Here is a 26,988-nt window from a genome sequence, read left to right on the forward strand (position 1 = left end):
CGTTTTATCTTCTTGTCCGATGTCTCAATAACTTTGCCTGTACTTTGTAATATTCTTTGTGTTGGTGTTTCTCTTGGTTCAAAAACTCATAGAGAAAGAAAACAACTCAAAACTCAACTACCTGGACATAACCATCGGATATAACAAAACAAAACAATATTTCAGATGGTAATATACAGGAAACCTACACAAACAATCTCTTATTAGTTAGTGAGCTATGCTTGAAGACAGGCAATAAACATATCTAAAGAAATGAACTTCAAATGTTCAAGTCAGTCTCAGATATAATAAGTTTATTCAATTCAGATTAATATAAAATATAAACCGTTACAACTTACATCTATGAAGGATCGTGGCTATCTGAGCCAAGCTTGTGTTACAGCCACGAATCCAATACAAACAATACAATTACAAACTAAGATGAACCTACTAAATAGTTCTGGGAAGTCCTAGAAGGACGACCAAAATGATGAGCAGTCTTTTAGCATAACTAGAGCATCAAATACGAAAGAAGAAACAGAAACAACAGCTTGTGACATTGTTTTGAGTGATTGCAGTATGGTGAATTAGTCAACTATCCAGTATTGTTTCCAATCTGTGATAGTTGTGATTGATAAATGTTTTCAATTCTATTTTCAATTTAGTATAACTACTGGTACATTTTAGTGACGGTGGTAAAGAATTGTAGAGTTTTGATCCAATGTATGTGATAAATTTGTGATTGTGAGTAAGTCGGCATCGTGGAACCTTTGGAATCTGAGAAGTGTGTAGACGAGTATTATATATATTCTGAACAAATGAACATTGGCTGTCCATAATATACAACGGAAAGTATACAGTTTTCTTACACTATATATTCCACTCTCTTCATATAATGCTTGAGTATTATAGAATTCATTCTTTTTGAACATAATTTTCATGAGTGAGTTTTGGATCATTTCTAAATTACGTAAGGAAGATTTGAATATTCCGCCCCATATTATTAGACAATACCGTAAAATGGACTCGGCCAGGGCATCATATATAGTATGCAACATTTTTCTACTGACTATATTCCTGAGTTGATAAAATTTGTAAGTGAGCTTACATAATCTTTTTACCGTATAGTCAATATGATCATTCCAACGAAGGCACCGATCCACTAGGACCCCTAAGTATTTTATTGTATCAGTTTTTTCTATGAAGGGACGAGTGCAAGAGAGTCTATCGTTTTGGCAAGTAAGTTTATGGATTTTAATCTCTATAATATTGGATTTATCCTTCTTCGTTGAGGAGAATGTAATAAATTTAGTTTTTTTGACGTTAACACTCAATAAATTATTACTTAGCCAGTGGAAAATTATATTCATGCCTACCTCCGCCTTTCTATGAGCTTCTTCCCATGTGGTCCCGACAAAAGTTTATGAATCATATTAGACAAATAATCCACAAAGATGTTTAATGCTACTCCTCTTATACCCGAATCATATAAATGCTGAAGAAGTATATTGTGATCCACCGTGTCAAAGGCCTTAGCTAAATCTAAAAAAACAGTGATAGTTTTGTCTTGATTTTGAAAAGAATTGTTAACTATATTAACTACTTCAAAGATGGCTATTTCAGTGGACCTGTTTTCTCTGAAACCAAATTGACATTGAGAAAAAAAATTATTATTTTCTAGGAAATGCACCATTCTTTTTTTATGCATTTTTCCAAAATTTTTGCAAAATTGTTTATGAGTGTTATAGGTCCATAATTAGTTACAAGTTTATTATCCCAAGACTTAAAAATTGGTACTGTAATTGATTCTTTGAAGGAGGCTGGTATTTCTCCTAATATGAAGATTAAATTCAATATATGACAGAGGGGTATAGCAAAGTAAGTGTGATACTTTTTGATATCATGAACAGAAATTCCATTAGGTCCAGTAGATGTGCTATTTTTGAGTCCAGCTATAACAGTGATCAGTTCTTTAGTTGTTATCGGTTGAAGAAATAATGAGTTGCACATGTTTACATGGTTTTCAACAATAGTCGTTTTGGGTTTCTCGATTTTTAGGGCCATGTCTTCCCCAATTTCAACAAAAAACTTATTAAAATAGTTGGCTTTCTCTGTATCTGATGGAATTTTAAGTTCATTGATATACCTACACAGTAGGCTGAATGGACTGACGCCTAGGAGAAAACAACTACTTCCCTGGCTATTACCACGAAGGGAGTTGGATTATATCCAACAGGCGTCAGTGCGGGAATCTTCACAGAAAATTTTCTGCATGTGCAATTGGCAATACAACTGAAAGAGTCGACCTTCAATTTTGCAGACCGATTTCGGACTCATTTTGAGTATGACAGAGAGTAATGAAATAAAACTTTAAAATACCCAATTGAATTTTAATAATAACCCAAATATATGACATACAATTAGATGAGTATATACAATGAATAACGAAGTACCTATGGATTTTTTACACTGATCAGTTTTCAAATTGTTCGATTTTCAACTGGTTTGATGATACTATCTTATACTATTGATGTAATATAATGAAAATAGGAAAATTATAATTTCCAATCAGATGATACTCATATATATAAAATAACTTCAGAACATACTTAAAACTAGGTGAAACTGACCTCAATAAATCTTCACAAGATAGTGGTGACATTCAAATGGATATAATTTTTTTCTTTCATCTGACTGGAAGCTCAGAAGAAAATATAGAATCAGGAATGATCAAAATGAACTGGATTCGACAACATATGGGCTCAAAACCAAATGGGCTCAGCAACTGAGCATCTCAGCGACTGAAAGGTGTTCAGCAACACGATGATCCATCAAAATCTGCTGCCTTTCGCATTGGAAAAAAAATGGAAACTTGGGAATCAGGAAGCCCCAAAAGTACGTCCCAAAACAAAGACCCTGTGAATTAGGTACATTTTACTACCCATTTTATGTTCATTATATTTGCATGAAAGGAAGGAATTTCAAATTGTCGTTCCGATGTAGAACGTTTTTTGTGAAATCAGTTTTTTTACATACCTCTAGACTCCAGAGGGATTTCAAACCACGATATGTTTTCGAACAAATAAACGGATGGAATATTGCCTGTACTGGATAGACATATCATCAAACACCAGGAATAGAGCAGATTAATATGAGGTCTAATCATCTCCACAGATACTGCACGACTTTCATTTTTCCACAATCTCATAAAAATGGCAATCTCCAAAATTTTTTTTGTTGAACAAAAACTAACTTGAACTCAAAAACCTTCGGCCTCAGTGTGAAACTTTGCCCTTCGTACAAAAGTGTAATATCCGTCTCTCTTCAATTCATATCAGAATGAGAGGGCAATGAACATGGTATATTAGTAAAAGGCTGTAAACAAGTAAAGATCGCACCATGAACGGGATTGAATGATTTCATACTGACGCAAGAGCAGAGGACGGTACAGAGATGTAACTAGATTGGGTCAACCTTGAAGGTGAATAACCTGTGATTCAAATGTAAACAATGAACACCACTCCGGAAAGATTACTTGAGATTCAGTAAGATAATAAACATCAAGTGTTATGATTATCACAACAATACAAAGAAATAAACAATTATATACATGGTATAATACATCAGGTGAGTGAGATAGTATAGTACTAAACAAATTCATCAAACGAAGGTTATTAAGATTGAATTATAAAACTATTTCTTTTCATAGTTTAGAAAATGGTTTAGATTCTGCATATGAGATACAGAAAGCTAAATTTATGTGTACTTCCAGGAGACAGCAGGTAAGCTCTAGTATATCATTCAATTGATGAGTTGATAAATGAATTTTGGTTTTATTTTAGATTATCACAACACTGTACTACTGGGAAGTAGATTCATCAAAGCAAACAGAGTGACACTGTATCAATTCAAAAATAAAGCTATACATTTTATGCTGTTGAATTTTATCTCATGATATTCAATAGTTCACATATCAAGGAAAGAAAACAAATAGCGTTTTATTTTTATGTTATTTTAAGTTTAAATGCTACAATATTCCATAATTCGGGCTAATGATCCCGAAACCGGTCTGCCAGTACGCCCTTTCCAAAATTGAAGGTCGACTCTTTCAGTTGTATTGTTAAATGCATATGCAGGAAACTTTCTGTGAAGATATCTGCACTGACGCCTGTCGGAAATAATCCAATGCCGTTCGTGGTATTAGCCAAGGGAGTAGTTGTTTTCTGATAGGTGTCAGTCCATTCGACCTACTGTGTAAGTATATCCGAGACTGGCTTGAACATTTAAAGTTCATTTGTTTAGACAAACAATCTCCACCATACTCACAAGTTTGAACCATTCACCTTCTCACAAAATGGCTGCCTATAACGCATTCATCTACAGCAAACGAGAATGTATGTATCCAAAAGACAATAGATAAATTAGAAAATAGAATCAAACAAAATATACAGAACGAGGATCAAATTACTCCAATATATAAAATAACTTCAATAACTTCTAATAATTGTATGCGAGCGCTTTCAATAGCAGACTGTGCTATCCTCTTCATAGTTTCACTCAAGCTGAACGTTTTATCTCTTTGTTTGTTCCTTTATACGGTTGAGTGGTCTTAGTGAATTTGTTGATGTTTCATTAACTAGGGTTTGGGCAAGTATTTGTCCTCCCCTTTCATCCGGATGTCTCATTAAATTTACCTGCCCTATTGATGCACGGTATTATTTGATTCTCCAACATATCCAAATATTCATCACCAGTCAAACTATCATCGATAAAATAGGTCCTATGATGTGGTCACCTGAAATTCCTGCCCAAACATTAAGTTTTTGAGGTCGCACACTGGGGCCAAATATATCAATTGTTGGCAGGTACTCCAAAAAGGAAAACAAGCAATCGGAGTCGAATAACACACGCATTTAAATGTTGTGTCTGCATGCGAGACAATACGTATTTGAGCCCAGATCTAGCAGGCGTTCTGTTCAACTTGATTTGACGTTAGCTATTTTTACAGCTGTGTAAGTTGTCAAACCATTGCATCGTAAGTTTGTGTTGTTAGAACTCTGGTGTGTTCATTATTGAAAATTTGATTTTGACATGGAGTATACACAGCTTAGTCTATTGACTTATGATGATAATTTGTTTGATATGCAAGCAACTTTTGAAGTATTACCAAAATCACTGAGAGGATTAATTTTTTCAATGAAAAATTTCGTCTAAATGCATACAAAGTGTCCAAAACAAGGTTTACCTGCACTTCATAAAAAAATTTCGTTCTTTGCCCTGGATTTCAAGAAAAGATGGCAGAGATCTAATCGAATTCACGACGAAAACGAAAACTGGCTGAATACCTAATTTTATCATATCATCTAAGAAAGCAGCTAGACCTCAAATTACTTTCAGCGCATCTTCAGAGAGAACAAAACGCCAAAAAACGGAGTCCCTAAGAAAAACCTTTTCGCCCGAAGAATTATTTTTCGCCTATTATATGAGTTTGCGATATTCTGGTCAAGTTGAAACAGCAAGTGTGGTGAAGGATGTCACTCAAACAACTCCGACGCGAAGGAGTATAAAACTGCTTTCAAGTCTTATAGTGTACCCAAAAGGCGACAACTCACAAGAGCAGAGGCTCTGGCTATGTATGTTGAAGCCCAACTGACAAGACACCAATATAATATAATAAGAGAGCAAGATAAGGAGAGATTTCCATCCTATAAGAAGATCCAAGCGGCGAAAAAGGAATGTTATAAGGACACATTATAGTAACAAAGACTTCTGCCAAAGTACAACTGCAAGCTCTTGTCAAGCATACCGCTTCACGACTCCTGGATGTTCAGCACGCAGTTTTGAGTAGCAAGACAAAAGACCTTTCAGAAATTGATTTTATTTTGTAAGTGGGGTTTTGATGGATCAAGACAAGCAGAATATAAACAAAATTTCGACAGTTATCTAAATGCCAGAGATGCAGATATTTCCATTTCCTCTCATGTACCTATTAGACTGATATCGGAAAAAACCTCAGAACAACAGGAATTATTGTTTGGCAGAACACAAGAAGTTCGTCTACACGGTATTGTAGACCAATAAGATTTCAGTTCCAACATGAAACCCAAGAATTATTCAGACCCAAGAATTATTCAGACGGGAATGAGAATATATAGATGCACAAGTACAGTAATTGCGGCCACTGATATATGAATTCATATTGAGGTAAATTTCAAATTGCTACTCACAATGGTTGACGGCAAGGTGTGTAATGCACTCAGGGAAACTACATCAACAAAAATATGTTTTATCTGTGGTCTCACATGCAAAGATTTCAATAATATTGAAAAAATATCCTTTGCAAACGAACTGGGCACAACTAGATTGGAATTTGGCCTATCTGTGCTTCATGCATGGATACGGTTTTTCGAATGTCTACTACACCTTGCATATAAACTACCGTTGAAGATATGGCAAGCCCGTGGAGAGAAAAACAAGCAAATTGTAGCGACTACAAAAAAAGATATCCAAAATCAATTCCGACATGAGTTAGGTCTATTAGTAGATAAACCACAGCCCGGTTTTGGAAGTACCAATGACGGTACGCTTTTTTAATTATCCAGATATATCAGCAAAAATAACTGATGTTAACATTGATATTATAAAACGCTTCAAAATAATTCTACAAACCATATCAAGTGGATACGAAATAAATGTGGAGAGCTATCAAATGTATGCTCTACAAACGGCAAAACAGTGTATTGAAGAGTATCGATGGTACCCGATGCCACCAAGTGTACATAAAGTCTTAATACACGGCTCTAGTATTACAGAACATGCTAAACTTCCAATAGGCCAACTGAGGTATCGCGAGTATTATTCTCGCAAAATATCACGTACTGCAACGTACTGCAACAAGTCCTTCACTTGCTCCTCATAACATCTGATCTTTTCATCACCAGCATGAGAAAAATACCCAAGAAAAAAGCAGTATCGCTCGAAAAAGATGTATTGTCTTCAGTGAAGGAACCAGACGTGGGTATATCACAAGATAGCGATAGCAGCGAATCATTGATGAGTTATAATTTCGACGAATCGCTATGAAAATGAATATTTGTGTGAAATGAATAATTTGACCCTTCACTGACAACATGCAAATAACAAATACCAATCTAGCATCACTTTCCAATGTGACATTCTTTCCGAAAAACATGAAAAAACAATAGAATAATTTCTGCCAACAATTCATATATTCATGTGGGTCGATGGGAATGAACTTGACGTTATAAATGAGGATTCGTATCACTTCAATATCGATAATTTTGTCGATTTACCGCTCCATTCAAAGTGAACGTACATTCATTTGATACAAAAAATTCTGTTCCAAGTTGATCCGTTCAGTGAAACTTTCATAAAACTCGATACGTCTCTATCGAAATCATCCGTTGAGTTCATGAACTAGTCCTGAAAACTTTTATGCGACTGATTCTCGAGATAACTCAGTAAAAGATTGCGAATTTTCTAATAGTCCAACGTGTCCTAAATCTGCAGTACAAATAGCTTCATCGTTGGCAACTCCTGAAAGGTTACACTTTTTATTGTTAACAGATCTAGTTTCCATGAATTTGTTCAATGATTCCGAAACATATATGTGTCGTACATTTCCTCCTGGATGATTATCATTGAACATACGGCCGGCATCTCTAGCACTATTTCCATTCTGGTGGTACAAACTCATCTTTCAATTCGTTATCGAAGCGTATGAACTATTGTTTCTTAAGAATTCACAAAAACAGAAACACCAATTGTAACTTCACCTGGTAGGTAATCGTTATTGTAGAATGAGACAAATACAAAATGAAGAGAATATCGAATTCAAACTTACCTAGGCAAAATAAGACTTTTTTGAATTATACTTCACAAAAACAGCCATGAAACCTAGGTGACAGATTGTTTACAAGTTCATTCAGGGTGACTCGTTATCAACTCAAATAATTTTTAGCTTCCAAACTATAAGCTTCAGAGTATAATGTATTCTACTTTGTTGAAATATGTTCATCATGGAATATTTGATAATGCAAAAAAAATGACCTATTTCAAAAAATGGTGATATACTCTTGGGTGCGATACGGAAAATTATATCGAATGTGATTATGTCAAAATATGTTTTCCTGTATACTATAAGTGTTGGTGTGTTTCTTTATTTTTCCTGAAAATCATTGTTCCAAATGTTATTCAGATTGGCTCGTTTTCAACTCAAATAATTTGTAGCTCCTGAACTTCAAGTTTCAGACCATATGTTTTATACTTTGTTGAAATCTGCTCATCATGGAGCATCTGATAATGCGGAACAATGAAGGGTGATCCATTTAAAAAAATTGGTGACAGGCTCTGGGGGTGCGATAGGGGAAGTAACATCAAATTTGAATATGTCAAAATATTTCCCCTGTAAACTATGGTTGGCGTGTTTTTTTATTTTTCCTGCAAATCATTGTATAGTATTTCCAATACCAATTGGAACAGCACAGAGAAGGAATTCCCGCCTCGACATAGGCGTCGGCATATTATTTTTCAGTGGTAGTTTTTCAGTTACTTATTCTTACAAACATAGCAATTGATCACCCCATGAAAAAGTTACCTCAACTGAATTTTTTCACCATGGGTAATTATGAAAAACTTCGAAATTTATAGTAGTTGATTTCCGAGTCGAAAACTCTAAAATAAAATGAAAACACAAATAATCACACCAAATTCTCGTCACACATATATTTACAAAATAATAGAGGCCAACAAAATTGATAGAAAAATCAAAATTCTTCTTCGGTATATTCGGATAAGGTGGTATCATCATCGGGTTGAATAACGATCGGATTTATGGAACTTTGCACATGATATTTATCCTCTTTTTCTATAACGTGGGCCACACAGTTCTTCCACACATCACTATTACCTACTTTATTCCCCATTCGCCTTATATTGTCAAGCACTACAGCATTCAAAGTCGGTGACTGATTACATTTCCGCAAGCTTTCTTTCATTGTGGTCCAAACCATTTCAATTGGGTTGAACTCATAATACTATGGAGACAAACGTAAGAAAATATAACCACGTGTTTCACACATCGAATCAATAATATACTCTTTTCTGAAATTACGTTGTTTTATGGTCGCCAGTAATATCTTTCTCATTAGAATCTTTTCGGATATTTCCATGTCATGATTTCGCATGAAATCAACAATACCTGCTTTTTTTGTGTAATTGTTAGGTATTGTAGTCAATAACCGAAAATGATACGAAGCGTTATCCATGACAATAACCGTGTTTGGAAAAATATTTGGGAGAAGCTGCTCACTGAACCAGGTTTCGAATAAAGCTGCAGTCATATCGTCGTGGTAAGCAGCAGACGAATCTTTTATATTTTTGGCCGACAGAAGCAAAGCGTTAGGTACGAAACCACTTCAATTCATGGCATGCAAAATTGTAACACGTTTTCCCCTTGAAGAAGGTGTGTTCAAAGCACAATACTTGGTTTCGTCTACCCAGCCATATTTGACAACATCATGTGTGTCAAACCAAGTTTCGTCGAGGTAGATTATATGTCTGCTGGATTCTTGGTAGCTTTTCATTCGCCTCAAATATTCTTGTCGGAATTCAACAATGCGTGTCGATTCCATTATGACCATCCGATTGTTAAATTTTTTATATTTGAAACCACAAGACAATAAGACACCTCGTAAAGTTTCTAAATCATTTCCAAGGTTGGTACTTCATTTTTCTGGTATATACCATAAATTATTCGCCTAATCACATCTTTTGTAACATCATCAACGTTTGCGAATTTTTAATTCCTTTGTTTTCGTTTCATTGCATGGTCAATGACATCCCCTATTTTAATGACTCGAAGAACTGTCGAAAGAAATAGTTTCGTTAACTTGCATATTCTATTCACAATAGCATTATGTGAAGTGTGATAGTTTTCTTTCTTCAAGCATTCATGAATATTCAAAATTACTCGTTGAACTTGAACATGTAAGTCCTTATTTTCAAATTCAGGATCCCTGTCGATTGACACAGATTCCTCACACGCAATTTATCATTTGTTCCAAAAGGTCTCCAGAAAGCCATATTGATGAAAGTACCCAAAAACACTAAGATTTCCACAAAAATCAGTTCAAACGATGAGATTGGAACCTTTGGTGTGAAAGTTGAAAACTTTTTCTAGAGATCAATTACCCTAACACCAAACTGATATTTTTGCACTCGACGCCCGTTTCGCTAACAAGGTCCGCTTTATAATCTATTGTTGACAAATTAATTGGCAGGTAGTGGTTTCACTAGTTAATTACCGAAAAATCAATTAGGAAAATCATCATTTAACAAAAAAAGTCCACGTTCGACCAAAAAACTTCAGGTATATAAACAGCTAACCCTTGTCTTTAGATTCAGTATCAATTTGCTTCTCCTGAAGATGCTAACCTTGTTAGCGAAACGCGCGTCGGGTGCAAAAATATCAGATTGGTGTTAGGGTAATTGATCACTAGAAAAAGTTTTCAAAAATCGGTTTGCAAAACCACTGACTACTTCACCTAACCCCACGAACACACGGCACTGATAAAGAAATATTGTGAAACGGACAAAAAATTAGTATTCAGTCAGTCCAGCTAGCCGAGCCTTTACTCCTCAACTACATTTGATAGCACGTTTACTAACTATCTGGGCGACTAGGGGCCACAGATAATAAATGTTTATGACTCTTATTTTTATTGCCGTTCCAATTGGGAATGAATATGTAATGAAATAGCTGAAGCTAGATAAAGTTTTTCAATTTAATTCAGTTCAATACAGTAATTTTGATTGATCAGTTCATTTCAGGGTTCTCTGAAAGTCACATCAGAAGATATACTATTCTACACCTGTGTTATGAATATTCCGCCTTTCATTCGAACCCTTGTGAATCCAGATTTCCGCTATATTTCCACCCTGAAAAGAATCTAGGAATCATTTTTTAAAGAAATAACTAGACGGATTTCCTCAATCTTGTTGATAAAGTTCACAAACTTCAAGATCAAATCAGAGTTGGTCTCTAAGAAAAAACCCCGACATCGTGATTAAAAGCTTCACCACAAACAGTTTGAAAATTGCTTTACGTTCACTTTAATAGAGTTGTTATAAAAAACTCCGCTTGCTTCACGCACCCTCCTTCATAAAATTTTATTCCTTTTTTCAGGCAAGTTCCTTCGTAAAAACAAGCTGTCGACAACATTATATCGGTTTGTGTACAAGATTGTATATATCATAGCTTTTTTATGTGATAAGCTGGATGATTTGGTATTGGGAACGTAAGAGGGTTTTTGAGCTTGTTGACGATTTCCGACATGTTCGAGGAATAAAAAATATAATAAAGTGTGTATTGACTTGCCAAGAGTATGCTTGAAACATTATTGAACAGATTGCTACAAAGGGCTTTATTCGGGTTTCCCCAACCACAAGCGCTTTGTTAGCGTGAGAAGGAGCTTTCGAATCCGTAGGGAGGGTTTTGGAGAGGTCCCGTTCCAGTTTACTTCTCTAATCATCATTGATGTGTCTCATTTTGTAACACTGACGTTGTCAAATATAAACACAAATGATTGATAGAGGAATGAATACTTTATTTGATTTAATGTAGAAGTACACTTTACGCTGTACAGGATTTACTTCATCAGCAGAAATATATATGTTTGAAATATGTTTTCTCGTTAACCATCTGTCGCACCCCTACGAACGACAACCCTTAGAAATCTAAACTTGTGCGAACTGAGGACTAACGAGGTCTCACTTTTCCATTTGTGATACCTAACACGGATTGGACGATAGCAAGTGAAAATCGATCGTTCAGCCTGCGGCCTGAACCACCGACCAACACTTCGGTCGATTGAGTGAGTGAACAACATCGAATCGACCGGCTACCGACTATAATTAATTATATAACACATCACCGTGTAACAAATACTTGATGATTAGGTGAAAAAATCGAGAACGGAATCTCAGTCAAGAGAAGTTTCTGCATTCAAAACTTGAAGTTTTCTGAATAAATTGATGTATGTAGCCGTTACTACGTGGTGTGAGATCATCATGAAAAATTAAAAATTCAATTTCCTATATTTTTTATAACATTTGTATTCATAACTAACTTTACTGCAGTTTCATCCTACAATAACATTTTCAAACTAATACGATGAACTGGAATAATTCACGTAATTCACGCCGAAAGAATTTTTTTTGGTGACATATCACATTTTTGAGAAAAAAGTTATATTGGTAAGACATCTTGTATTTTATTGCCAGTTGATTCCTAAAATAGCAGTTACTGGAATGCTGTTACTTCCAACAAGATGAGGGACTGCAATGGGACCGCCACTTTCACCAGTCATAGCCAACATATATATGGAGTGGTTCGAAACTCTGGCCATTGGAGAAACTCCCAAAAAACCTCGTGTCTGATTGAGATACGTTGACGACCTCTTCATTATATGGAACCATGGGAATACTGTACAAGACGCCTATCTCAAAGACATCAACAGCGTAAGACCTTCCACAACTTTCATAACGAATAAGGAAGTCCACAACGACTTGCCATTCTTAGACGTATTGGTGGAGAGGACCGATACTGAGTGGGAAACATTTGTAAATCGAGAACCAACTCGCACGGGACAGTATCTGAACCACGAATCCAACCACCATCAATCGACTAAAAGAGGAATCATCAAGACTCTATCAAACCATGCTTTCGAGCTCTGTCATACGAAGGAAGGTCTTGAAAAGAAACTAGACATCATCAAAAATAATCTTCAACAGAATGGCTACTCCAAATCGATGGTGGAATAGACTTTGGCTAAAAGACAGCAGGAACCTCGCAAGGAAGAGAAGCCGTTACAACCAGTGCTTGCACTTTCCTACAGCTCCACAAAAATCAGGCTACCAAACGCGGACTGCGTTTCCAAGAATTGCATTTACTGGATACCTACCCTGTGTGTGTGTAAAATCATATATCGGTTAAACTAAGAGGCCATTGAAAGTTCGAATTGCAGAGCAGAAGAAATACACACAGCAAATGGAAACTAGCAGATCAGGAATAGCAGAGCATGTTTGAACCTATCAACATAACATCGAGTAGTCCCAAACTGATATCATATACAGGGAGGAATATTGGTTTAGGAGAAAATTCAAAAAAGACGCATACATGTTGTCCAACAATGTGTTCAGCCAAGCTAGCGTAGAGATTTTCAACATATAGAAACCCATAATCAAAGGAAAACTTGCCAACTTTCGCCAAACGGTCATCTCCCGTTAAGCCGGTGAAGCGAAAAAGGAAAGCGCGAAGATATGTGAAAGTACTCAAATGTCCCATAAATAGTCGTCTCTCGAAGGAGTTTGTCCAGTCATGACAAGAAGACGATTTTGGATACCAACAATCGAAACGTGAAGTAACTTGTCTTGGAATCCTTCGATTCTTCATTTAATTTTTTTTGAATTTTTGTTCAATTGTACAATTTTTACAGGTTTTTTATATCACATCATTTCATTTCAGGGCTTTTTTGCTCCATACAATTGTTATTTTCAGCTATTCTTTTTTTAATTTTTTTTATGAGTTTTTTTTTTTTCATATAATATCAAACAATGGAAGTCCGAACTAATAAAATTCTTCACGGAACATTGTCAATCACCTTCAAACAAATGTTGAATCAGTGTTCATCGTTCCAGTTCCATTCAACTGGAAAGTAGTTTTCTGGCAGACATTTGTCAGATCCTACTGTGTTGCAACGATGAAGTACACTTTCGTAATAATATTATATAATTCCACATCAATCAAATCCAACCAATAGGACTAAAAACGAGAATTCAAACTTCTAGATCATATCAAAAATGATGGGCTTCAACATACCAATTATGACAAATGGTTATGGAACTGCATATTATACCATTGCTCTCTTGTTGAACGAAAAACTGTATTGAAAAATTTCAAAATATGGGAGTACAAAAATAATATGAAGTCATATTTTTCATGTTGATAGAAAAATGATTTGCGGGTGTGAAAAAATGTAGATATACTTCGAATCGAATGATCACTTGCGATCTGATTTCTCGTCTGATCGTATGGTTTGAACTATCAATATTTTCTGGTCTATTCTGGTCTATTCGAAACATAAGGTGGTTTATAATTTTTCTCAGAAAATATTCATTCATTCATCAGTTTCTTTTTCGTCCCCTTCAGAATAGTCTCCCTCAGTAGAAAGTCACTGAGGGCCAAAGCTGGTGGATACGGGGGCTGAGGCATGACGAGTGAGCAGGTGCATTCTCGTGATGCAAAAGCCATGAATTGTTTTCACACAATACCTTCGTATTGCTTTTCGCAAGCGGCGCATAACTTCAAGACAAAAATCCTTGTTGACCCTCCGACCATGTGGTAAGAACTTCTGATACACTATGTTATGGTAATTGAAGAAGATAGTGAGCAAAATCTTGTCATTTAACCAAACTTGGCGTTTTTTTGTCTTGTCTCTCCTGGGCTCTTCCATTGGGACAATTGGACTTTGGTTTCGATGCCATAAACATATTCTTATGATTCGTAACCAGTTATGACCTTTCCAAGCAGATCTGAATAGCCATTGACGTCAATCAACAATTCCTGAGCGATACTCTCACGAAGGTTTTTTTGGTAAAAATTCAGCAATTTTGTAGCGATCTCTGCTGCCACTCGCTTCATGCCCAAAATTTTTGAACAAATTGGTTGGCATGAGCCAACTGATATGCCAAAATCATCAGCAACTTCTCCATAACAATTTTCAATTTTTTTTGCAAAATTTTCATCGGTTGTTGATGTGTTGGAGCGACACCAATTACATCTCCTCGACCTCGAAGTCACATTATTTCGCCTCTATCTTATCTAGTTAATCTTTCTTTCACTTGTGGATGTTTTTCATCTTTATTGAACATCGGCAAAGTCATTCCAGTATACAAAAAGCAAAATCTAGCAAATCTTGAAAATTTTAGGCCCGTTACAGTCACAACCTGCTTTTCTAAGGTTTTTGAATATTTTTATCTCCAAAGACTTATGAATTTTGCATTAAGTCATAGCATCTTCTCAGATAATCAACATGGTTCTGCCAGGACAGTCAACTCAGAGTGCGGTGTTGTCATTTTATGAAAAATTGATCAAAGCAATCGAATCAGGTGAGTGCCCTGTTGCGATCTTCTGTGATCTTAGTAGGGCATTTGACTGCGTTCAGCATGAGGTACTCTTGTCTGAATTGTACAAATATGGTATTCGTGGAGTTTCACTCGATTGGATACGGAGTTTTTCAACACACAGAAAACAATTTGTTAGTATATCTTCCACTAAATCTGCATATCAAAATATCTCTACGGGCGTTCCCCAAGGATCTGTTTTGGGGCCAATTTTATTTTTATTCAACACGAATGACATGGATAATATCAAGTCTTCTGCCAGCTTTATTAGATATACAGATGACACCAATATATTTGTCTCTGACGAGTGGGTTTGACAAATGTGAAAATACCTTGAAACAAAAGTGTACAACTGCGGTTGGTAACCTCATTTCATGGTGTGATCAGAAGTGTCTCTATTTCAATAGTAATAAGACAAATATGATACGATTCCACAACTACCAAAAACAATGTGAAGTTGTAACAATAAAAACTGATGAAATCTTGTTTGAGCCTACTTTATCAGTTAAATTTCTTGGAATTACTATAGACTCTGGTTTGAACTGGAAAGAACATTGTACCAACTTGATCTCAAAATTGAACTCATTATTTTTTGGGAAAGAAAGTTTTTGGCTTTCTACTACTCCATCTGATACAAAAAAAAATGGATGAGAGAATATTCCAGAGAAAGAAGGAAGTAATCAATTTGAAAATAAGTAACTCTATACATGGATGTGTAGATCATGGAAAGAAGTAACTTTCAGACACAAACTGAAAGAAAGTCCTCCTGAAACAGCTACTTCCATATAAACATTGAATTACACGAAAGAAAAAAAATTCTTTCGTGTAATTTTTTTTTTCTTTCGTGTAATTCAATGTTTCTATATAAGTAGCTGTTTCAGGAGGACTTTCTTTCAGTTTGTGTCTGAAAGTTACTTCTTTGCATGATCTACACATCCATGTATAGCGTTACTTATTTTCAAATTGATTACTTCCTTCCTTTCTTTCGAAGATTCTCTCATCCATTTTTTTTGTATCAGATGGAGTAATAGAAAGCCAAAAACTTTCTTTCCCAAAAATTAATTACTCCTAAAAATATAACCCTTTCAATTTGAACTCATTATGTTTTATGTTTTGAAATCTCCAGAACATTCTGTTACGTGAACAATTAATCGTATTATATCATGCACAAATAGCCCTCCGATTACGATATGGCATATTTTTCTGAGGTGTTCCCATTCAAGCACCAGACGTATTTATTGAACAAAAACGCATTTTAAAAATTATTTTTGATACCTCAAGCAGAGGATCCTGTAGACCGATTTTTAAAGCATCAAAAATTTTAACAATGACGAGTATTTTAATTTTAGAAATGTGTGTATACGTATACACAAATAAAAATAAGTTCACAAGAATCCAACAAGTCCATAGTTATAATACGAGTGATTGCGCTGATTTCCACATTCCCTACTGTAAATATGTTGTATTTTCGAAATCTTCTGAATATTTGAGTCTGAGGATTTTTAATAAACTACCTGAATGAATAGTTAGTTGCGCCAATATTTTTTGAAACTCGCTTGAGGAAATATTTACTCGACAATGCTTTTTATACATTGGATGAATTTTTTATTTTTCAAATCTTTAGATTATAAGTACTATTCCTATATTTTTTATCATCTTTGGGAAAATAAATGTATCATTATTTTTATTATTATTATTACTATTACCGTCTGTGAATGGAATTCGTTTTCTCCATAATCGAGTTGTATACAAATATTCGTAGCTTATAAAAAAAAGTGTTCATGATGGAAAATATACTGTTTTTCACTGTGGCGAGTACCTCTGAGCTGCATTTTTGGTTTGCTTACAAAACCATAATATTTCGCGCGTTCTTGAACGATTACTGGGAGTTTCATATAGCTAGGAAGTTGAATTACTCACAATTAACTTTCTGCGGCTTGGTTTATTATGATATAATTCAGAAACATTGCTATCCTGGAGAGCCAGACCGGAAAAAATGTTGATCTATGTGAATTCCTCCGGCTATTTCACAAAGCCTCTTCTTTTTATGGCGTGCAAATGGAAAGATAATGACGAAAGCTATAGGATGGAAGTTATTTCAACATCGCAGAAATGAATTACAGGTTTCTGTTATAGTAACAAAATTTGACAAAACGAGTTCAAAAATAATAATGAAAATGAAGTTTATTCAGATATTGAGTTGATATGATCAACAGCGTTGCCAATGATGAATCATCAAATTATACAGAAGTGTGTCTGATATTACCCGATTTTTGATAGGATTCAACATTTTCGAAAATAATTTGTACTCAGCGCCTTTCAGTTGTTAACGAAGAGAAAAATTGTAGGGAGAAGACAGCAATTAAATTTGCTCTATTTTTTAATGAAAATTCAAAACTCCGCACTGACTTTTTCTCAATTTCTTTCAAAAGCTATATTCTATGTAATTTTTCTCGAAAATTTAGATACAAAGTAGTATTTTCTGAACTCTTACTTCAAAATGTACCTCTTTCATTACAAAAAACTGTCATAGATGTCATGCTGTTCATTTTTGCGTCCTAGTAAAACAGTGAAAAGGTCAAATTATCATTGTTAGTTATAACTACTCATTCATTTTTCCACTTGACATATTTTTGTAGTAAAAGAGCTACAGTTCGATGTCAAGTTTCAAAAAATATCAGTTTCTATTGACATTCTCGGATGAATGAAGTGAAACATAAAGAAACCGTGGAACAGTGTAAAATTTCAATGCCTAAATTGAAATTTCATCGTTTGTTTCTCTCTTCATCGAGTTTTTTCACAGTCTTCCAAGGATGACGTCATATCCTATGGCCACTATGCCGTCATTTTTAATGGAAATGACACAAGTGTCAGATCGCTGAGAATAGAATTGTTTATCCAATCAAATGATTGAAAGAATACATGAGGTTTTATTTGAAATTCTTGACTCGGATAACTCTGTATGAATTTTCAGTGAATAATTATTCAGTTCGATCTGAATAAGCGTCATTTGAATCAGTGCAATTTCATTAGTTCGGATGAAATACGAATGATAAATTAAAAAGAATAGCTGAAAACAATTATTATATTGAACAAAAAAACCATGAAATGAAATAACATTGAAATGAAATACAAGTAAAAAGTAAAACAATTCAACAAAAAATAATAAATTAGGAAAGTGATGGATGTAGCCGTTGTTACTACGTGGTAGGAACTGATGACTATTTATGTGTCATTCGCGAACATTTACTCACATCCTCTTTCCGTTTCACCGGTTTACCGGGCGATGACCGTTTGGCGGGAATTGGCCATTTTTCGTTTGATTATGGGTTTCGTTATGTTGCGTATATTTACGCTATCTTAGCCGAATACATTGTTTTACAACATGTATGCGGCTTCTTTGAATTTCCTGCTGAACCAGTGTTCCTTCCTGTGTATGATCTCAGCTTGGGACGACTCGATGTTATGTTGATGGGTCGAAAGATGCTCTGCTATTCCTGATTTGCTGGTTTCCCCTTGCTGTATCGCTGCTCGCCAATTCGAACTTTCAATGGCTCCTTGATTTTACCGATCTAGGATTTTCCGCACTCACAGGGTATCCGGTAAATGCAATTCTTGGAATCGCAGTCCGTGTTTGGTGGCCTGGTATTCGTGCGGCTGATACGGATAGTGTTTCCAGATCTGAAGCAGGTTCTGATGTAGTACTTGGACCCAATAAACCCTTGCGGGTTGCGGTGCGGGGTCGAAAAGACCCATCCACTTTGGACGTTTGGACCTTGCGAAGCTCTTGCTGTCTTTTTGCTACGGTCTCTATCACCATCACTTCGGAGTAGCCATTTCGTTGAAGAACATTTTTCGTGATGTCTAGTTTTTTCTCGAAACCTTTCTTTATATCACGAAAGCACAGTCTAATAGAGTTTTGATGATACCTCTTTCAGTCGATTGATGGTGGTTGGATTTCTGGTTCAATACTGTTCCGTGTGAGTGAGTTTTTGGTATACAGATGTTTCTCACTTAGTGTGCATGTGGGGGAAGGTCTAACGCTGTAGATGTGTTTCAAGAAGGCGTCTAGTTCAGTATTTCCATGGTTCCATGCAGGTGTCGTCAACGTATCTCATCCAGACTCGGAGTATCTTGTGGCCAACTTCTTCAATGTCTAGTATTTCAAACTACCCAATATGTATGTTGACTATAACTGGTGAAAGTGGTGATTCCGTGAGCAGTCCCTCATCTTGGGTAGAGAGTTTGCCGATCACCTTCGAATAAATGAATCAGTGTAATTTTGCCAACGTAACACAAGTCGAATGAAAATTGATCGATCTCGATTTGATGAAGTCGCCAAAGGCCGATTTTGCCTGAAACTGATTGGCGAAAGTTCTATCCATGAGAGAGTAATTAAGGTGCTTGTGAAGATGATAGTCAGTTGGTGAGGGGTCTGAGGACTATGGTGGGTAAGACCGACGCTAAATTCATTTGGTTTTCGGACAGTGATTTGGGAAACGTGCGAACGTGCGTTGCCAAGGAGCAGAATTAGACCACTTCCGTTGACCAGTGTTGGCTGCAACTGATGCAACTTTTGGTACATTTCGTCAATTTCCTCACGATAGGTTTCTGTTGTAATGATTCGACTCGGTTGCAGAAACTGATAGTGAATCACACCAGCCGCTGATCATCATTCACTAAGCTTGGCCTTTTTTGGTGGGAATTCACCTTTGGGATATGCCTGGGTGCCCATCGGTGTCCAACCAATGTCTAAAAATGTTCGTTTTGGTTGCCCGAAAGCATAGAGGAACAGAAACGTGGCACCTTATGAACACAATGTCATGAAATTTCATGTGAGAGGTCTCCTGAAAACTTACCAAAATACCGAATTTTCCACACTGATTTTTTCGGGCCCGACAAAATTTTTGAATCTGTTTCAAAATGACCTGGCCATCAAAAATAATGAGTGAAAGTGAAATCTTTTTAAGATTTTTTGAATAAGACTACCATCATACAGAGTAAAACATTTGACAAAAGTGACTGTAGCAAACAACCACACTGATTGAAGCAAACATTTCTGCTGTCACAGCATAGAATTATATCAACTTGCGGAGAGTAATTAGTCACAACAGAAAAGTACATGTAATTGAAGCTGAGCTCTACTGTTTTGGTGGAATTGAACAAAAATCTCTCAAAACAAAATTTTTGTACACTCAATGAATTGATGAAACGTGACAAATTGTATCACAATACTTTCATTCCATCATTGAAATTCGAAAGAGGCAGAGAACTTGTACCAAACCAAATACAATTCTCTAAATCCCGGAACGAAAGTATTTCCGGAACTACGCAGTTTCCAATTGAGACCAAAACAACTTGATGGATGTGCTGGAATCCGAGAAAACGCGAAAGACAAAATTAACTGGGACTTTACAAGTTAGGAGTTGAGTTCGAACATATACGTCACAATTCATCAGAAAGATTTTGCTAAAGCCGACCGCACATGAGAATCAGCATACAGGTAGTTGTTCAGTTGTTCCTATACTGCCGACTAAAAATTCACTTGACATTTCTTCGTGCATCAACATAAAAATAATAATTGAAATAATTATGATTATCATGAATACTTATAACAATGATAAGCGGAGCATATTGAAGTCTGAAACTGGAGTCAGTTTGAAATGTAATATATCAGTGAATTCTCATTCAATTGAACCTAAATGAGCGCCATTTGAATCAGTGCACTTTTACCAACGATGGATTTTGTCATTAAAATTGTGTGCTCATGATTCGACGAAGTCGACGAAGGCCGTTTTTGTCTGTTCCAGATTGGCAAATGTTTTACCAGTGAAAAAGTAATCGAAGTGCTTAAGAAGGTGGTAATCGGTTGGTGAGAGGTCTGGAGAGTATGGTGAGTGAAGCAAAACTCCCACGATCAATTCGTTAAATTTTTGGACTTTGATTGGTGTACCATTTGAATGGACATTGTCGTGGAGCAGAATTGAACCTCTTCTGTTAATCAGAGCCGGCTGCTGCAGATGCAATTTTTGGTACATTTCGTCGATATCCCACTGCTGTGGCACGGTTGCAGAAAGTTTCAGTGAATCATCCTACCCGCTGACCACCATGTTTTTTTTTGGTGCATTTATGTTTTCAGGAAGTGCCTGGGTGGTTCTTTGGTATCCAACAACTGTTTTAGATGTTTCCTATTGTCGCAGACCATCCACTTTTGAACACACGTGACATCCGATGCAAAAAAAGATTGTTTCGATTACGCGAAATAAAAAAAGAGTCTTCGAAACGTGACAATTCCTGTCGGACAAACCTTTTGAAACAGCCTCATAGTTTACCGTGGTCGCGTGATGACTATAGAGGTTCCTGATCCCAGATGCAGGGCCTGCCACGAAGTGCCTGAAATGAGATCCTAAAGCTCTTGCTGTTGATATTACAAGGATATGCGGTCTCAGCCTATCGCTATAACATGGACCTCATAGTGCTTCATTATCATCTACGGCACTTTTATGGTATTGACAAGACCCCGGTGTTGCTTTATGCTTCGAAGAATATTGAATCTGTTGAAGAGAATTATCTATGTGAATTTTCTTTCAAAAAAAAACACAAGCACCACAGGAAAAACCTCAGGTAGCTCTAACAGCGGTGCTTGTGAGGAAGTAGCGATTCACGTTGTATTTCTAGTCCGGAATGATATTCCAAGTCTTTGAAATTTTAGATATATGATTGCATAAATTGGGGTCCATATTGGTGCCCTTTCCAACCCCCAAAGTAGAAAGCGGAATTGTCTGTCCTGATATTATTATATCCGGTTTGGAGACATTTATTTTTATTGAAACGGGCTCCATCACAATTACAAATCACCTCTAGATCCTCATCAATTGGTCATCATTTATTGAAACGAATCATTCCCTACGTTCAGGCTGATTCAAGCTATTAAATCTAATGTTGTTCAAAGCAAGACGATATCACTGGTGGAGATTTCAACTACGAGTAAGACGAATATCGTCCAAGAGTTTTTCTCTTCGTACTCCACAGATTCCATGATGCCTCTCTCACTCTTGAATCTCAAGATCATGCTGACTTGCCTCACTAAGGCAGAAATGTTTGCCGTACAAATACGTACGGCTTTCATTTTCGACTTATTGCATCAGCTTAAGGTACATATGCTTTTTCGGTCCAATGATCACTCCACCCAAGGTGTGGGGATGGTTATTAGCTGGTTATGCCGGCACGCCCTTCAAATGGGTCGAGCATCAGAGAAAAGTTTTGAGTGTAACACCATTTTAGTTAAAATAATAATGATAGTGATTTCTACCATCATTATCACAGTTGGAAGATCATGAAGTTTCCAAGCTCCTCGAAATAAACAAATAATCAGCCATATCGCTGTTATCAATTTCCTACTAATAGAGATGAAACATTCAGTTCTTAGTATGGTGGAATAGTTCTATTCATTAATGCTCGAATGAAATAACAAATACCATAAACAACTACACTTTTCACACTAATATACTTACAGCTATAGACACCAAACCATATTTTTTCCTAATTAAAAAGGTATTAATAGAAATCTAAGTTGGCATCAGTTGGGACTAAAATATTCATTCATAATGGAAGGAAATTCATTTACTATGAATGAAAACTTTTTGCCTAATGTAATCAAATGAAATATTTATATCCAGATTGTTTTCATTTGCTATAAATAGTCGAGAAACTCAAGTCATTTACAGTGAAAAAAATATTGTCTTGTTTCAGAAAACTGTTATCCAACAATTCCATTTCAATTGCTAACAACGAATATTTTCTCCGTGTGAGATAATAAAATTGTCCGTGTACGACTAGCCTAAAACCACACTCAGGAAAAGCGATTCGAAGTTTGACCAGTCACTTACCGTTCTATTGCCCAAGTTCTTCACGCGACAATGAAGTAAAACGGTTTTTCCTACGAGTCCGGTGATGTTGGAATTTATGGAGGTGTCAAAGTAGGGTCCGGTTCCCGGTGTCGGCCATTCTTGCAGGAAATCCCGGAATTTCTTTGATCCTATGCTCTCTTCGGCGCCTGAAATAAAATTGATTCAGTCAGAAAAAAATATAAAAGTGATCGTGGAATGATATAGAAAAATTGGAGTGTGTATGATAATAATAGAAATAATGTATCTTTATTCTAGTCAGTCTAGGATACATATACATTTTTTAAAGTTGAAAAATTATTTCCAATCCTAGGGCTGACATCAAAGGCGAAGTTCAAATAATAATTAAAAATTACTGATTTGTTTTACCACTTAACCTGACACAAGTTCAACATCACCAAGTTGAATGTGGATTGTATGAATATCGGTTCGGGATAATTTTTTTTCAGATAAGTAAATCCTAATCTTTGTTATGTTGCCATATTAAACCAACCCGTTTCAACCAATTTATTGAAAATAATTTCTTGTCGTCAAACTTCATGAATGTCTGAATCTTTTGGATTTTTTCTTATATGCTTTCGTTGAACAGGGACCGTACATTGAATAGGCAAGGTTCAGGGTGTACAAAACTAAACTATCACATAACATTATGATATGTCAACCAGAGGAGTTGCTCCAAATGGTCCGATCAATTACTTTTTTCCCGTATAATTTTGCCAACGATGTTACTTATGATTTGGATTTAGGTCAACTTACCATATATTTCATAGTTGTTACTGTAGATGCCACTTTTTCTTGGGGGTAAAGAATATTTCATTGGGAATTAATCCGGGAACAAATTGATTAATTCTGTGCAGCTTTTGTTACATGAAGTTTTCGATACTTTTCGGCTGATTCTCGAGTGACTGTCAATGTTTCAATTAATGAACCCACATTTATTTCAGTGATTTGGCCAAATACACTGCACTACTTTCCTATCAGTCATTTGGAGTAAGCTCTTGGTATGATGTGTGGCTTCAGCTATTCCATCATATCCTAGAGTGCCTAGCTACATAAGTGAGCAATTATCTGGTTTTTACTGTAATTATTTCTCATAGATGGTCCGCATATCCTATCATCTGCCATATAGACACATTTAAATCATCTGAAAGAACAATACGTTCAGGCCAGTCTCAACACCCTATACAGTAGGTTAATGGACTGACACCTATAATCCACGAAGGGCGTTGGATTATATCCGACAGGTGTCAGTGCAGGATTCTTCACAGAAGTTATTCCTGCATATGCTGTTGGTGATACAACTGCCGCAATAGATTTTCAATTATTGGAACACACTTGCAGACCGGTTTCGGGCTGTTCGGCCACTCGACAGTGCAAGGTAGTGTATATCATCAACATAAAGTCGACGATTTTCGATAATTGAAAATCGAATTCCGTCAGAGTATCATTCCTCGAACTAAGCTGAAGCATACAACAAACAACAGGTTTTTCGTCGCCCCATCTGCCATACTTGAAGACTGGCTATAAATCAAATCATCTTAAAGAACAATTCGTTCAGGCCAGTCTCAACACCCTACACAGTAGGTTAATGGACTGACACCTATCAGAAAATAACTACTCCCCTGAATAATACAACGAAGGGCGTTGGATTATATCCGACAGGTGTCGGATAGACACATTTAGTTAGAGAATCACTACATAGTATAGATTTCATACAGTATGGCACGATATTGACTATGTGGTACAACGTACAACTATTATTTTCTGTATTTCAGATACCTCCAAACCTCTGAAGTAGCTCTACAAGAATGATAGATTAGGTTAGGTCCAAAGTGAGTAGGTCTATTTGACCCTCCACCGCAATCTGCAAGGGTTTATTGTGGCTCACACTCATTCACACTCGACCAAATTACACAGATTCTCAACGAAGCCGATTAGTTTATATGGTGAGTGATCTTTCAAGTCAGATGGTAAGATAACGGCTCTGTCCCCAGCGAGGTAAGCACAAAGAATGTGCTCTGCTGTTCCATAATCTTCCAAACAGAGGCGACACATACAGTCCAAGTCTCTGCATATGGTGATTCGAATGTTAGTCGCCTATAAGAAGGCCTGTTAGACATCGTAGTTCATCTCTACTGCGGTCCAACAACTGTTTGGTATCAAGCTTAGAAGGGTGAATAAACCCCATGGAGTGAGCCAATTCTGGAAGATTCTACCGGAAGTCCATAAAACGTCTTGCCATACAGGTATTCAATGTTTGTTTGGCAAAGCTTAAAGCGATGCCAATGACAAGTTCTGGTCCAAGGCAGTAAGCAGCTTCATTGCCTTCTAGGCCAGTATGGCCGGGAATCCAGACCAGTCTGTTAAGTATTTCTATCGAGGAGGGTCGTTTTTGGCAATTTGCTACCTATTTAGACGTTGCTCGGTGGGAGCCAAGAGCTTTCAACGCCACTTGACTGTTCGATAATATTTTTATTGACTTCTGTTTGAGGTTGGATTCTTCCAATCTCTCCGCACACTATTCAATAGCGTAAATTTCCGCTTGAAATACAGTCGCATAGGTACTACTCCAGAGTAGTACTATTGTCACCAATTTTATTGATTCTGGTAAAAAGACAGACCTTTATTGTCAGCAGAAGTGTTGCCTATTTGTACACTAGTAGGTAACTTGAAATCAACCCCATCTCAGAATAGAATTCATAGTAGAAAGATCAATCTTCTATATTTGAGTGTCCTCAAATACTAATTTGTTGAATTCCACTAGTACGGACTTCCACTATATGAAATGATTTGAAATCCCTGAAACAACTATAAAAGAAGAAATCAAAATCCATTGCTGAAAATAACAATTATATCAAGCCAAATAAACCTGAAATGAGATAATAGTGAAATAAAATACAAGTGAATATAAAACAATTGAATAAAAATAAATAAAAATAAAGAAATGAAAGAAGAAAAAAAAATGAAAATAAAAAGTTGAGAGATTTCAAGTCACGTTAGTTCACGACGTTCCGATTGTTAGTATCTACAATCGTCTTCGGGTGATGATTGGACTGATTCCTCCGAGAGGAGGAGTGTCATTCATCCTCTCGACACGGCACACCTTAGGATTAGGCCATCGTTGGGATATCATTCAGTTAGAAAATAACAGAACCACAAGTGATTCTGTCATTCCCGTATAAAGCGGAGCTATGTGAAAGCAGACATCCGATGGCAGGGTTGCTGAACCCCCACATCCCAATAAATCCGCCAAAAATAGCATACACAGTGGTTCAGGCAGTGAAAGATGAACAAAGACAGCCAACCCGCCTACAAGAATGGTAACTTGCATCTTCTGGTTATGAGAAATGTCACTGAGGGTCTTCATTTTGATGTACATAGGAAAACACTAGCACTTTCAGATATATATCTGACAGCTCCCACCAATGTTCACAGCGGAAAATGGCGAGACTACATTTTTCTTGTTAATAGACTGGTCATGTTATCTTTGAGAAAATAAAGATAATATATAGGAAAAAAATTATGGAAGAGATCGCTGAAAGTAACAGACACCCTTCATACATAGTCTGTTGAAATATGTTTTTTTTCGTTAACCAGGTGTCTCCCCCTTACGAACGACAACTGTTGAAAGTCGAAACTTGTGCGAGCTAAGGACTAACGAGGTTTCACCCTTTTAAAGTGTGATTTCTTACACGAGTTGGACGATAGGAAATGAAAATCGATCGTCCGGCCGTGCGGTTTGAACCACTGGTTCGCACAAGGAAGGATTGAGTAGATCCTCGTGAATCCTCGACTTCTCAGTAAGATTACATTCCGGGAAACAAAACAACAGAAAAAACTATGGGATTAATGAAATGAGCTGTGATGATTGCGATGAAAAATATGTCGGTGATAGTAG

At 36.3% G+C, this 26,988-nt stretch overlaps 1 protein-coding gene across 1 annotated transcript in view; it reads right to left on the minus strand.

Annotated features, from left to right (window-relative positions):
- Positions 1–26,988, minus strand: part of dpr8 (defective proboscis extension response 8) — a 486,244-nt gene that overhangs the window by 196,470 nt on the left and 262,786 nt on the right. The window contains exon 2 of the mRNA XM_074177347.1: positions 23,073–23,239. Coding sequence (XP_074033448.1) covers positions 23,073–23,239 — 167 coding nt within the window. The remainder of the gene's footprint in view (positions 1–23,072; positions 23,240–26,988) is intronic.

Source organism: Leptinotarsa decemlineata, unplaced genomic scaffold (genome assembly GCF_025532065.1).
Source record: "Leptinotarsa decemlineata unplaced genomic scaffold, Ldec_3_MD MMD2_tig00002974_RagTag_RagTag, whole genome shotgun sequence".
Taxonomy (NCBI): domain Eukaryota; kingdom Metazoa; phylum Arthropoda; class Insecta; order Coleoptera; family Chrysomelidae; genus Leptinotarsa; species Leptinotarsa decemlineata.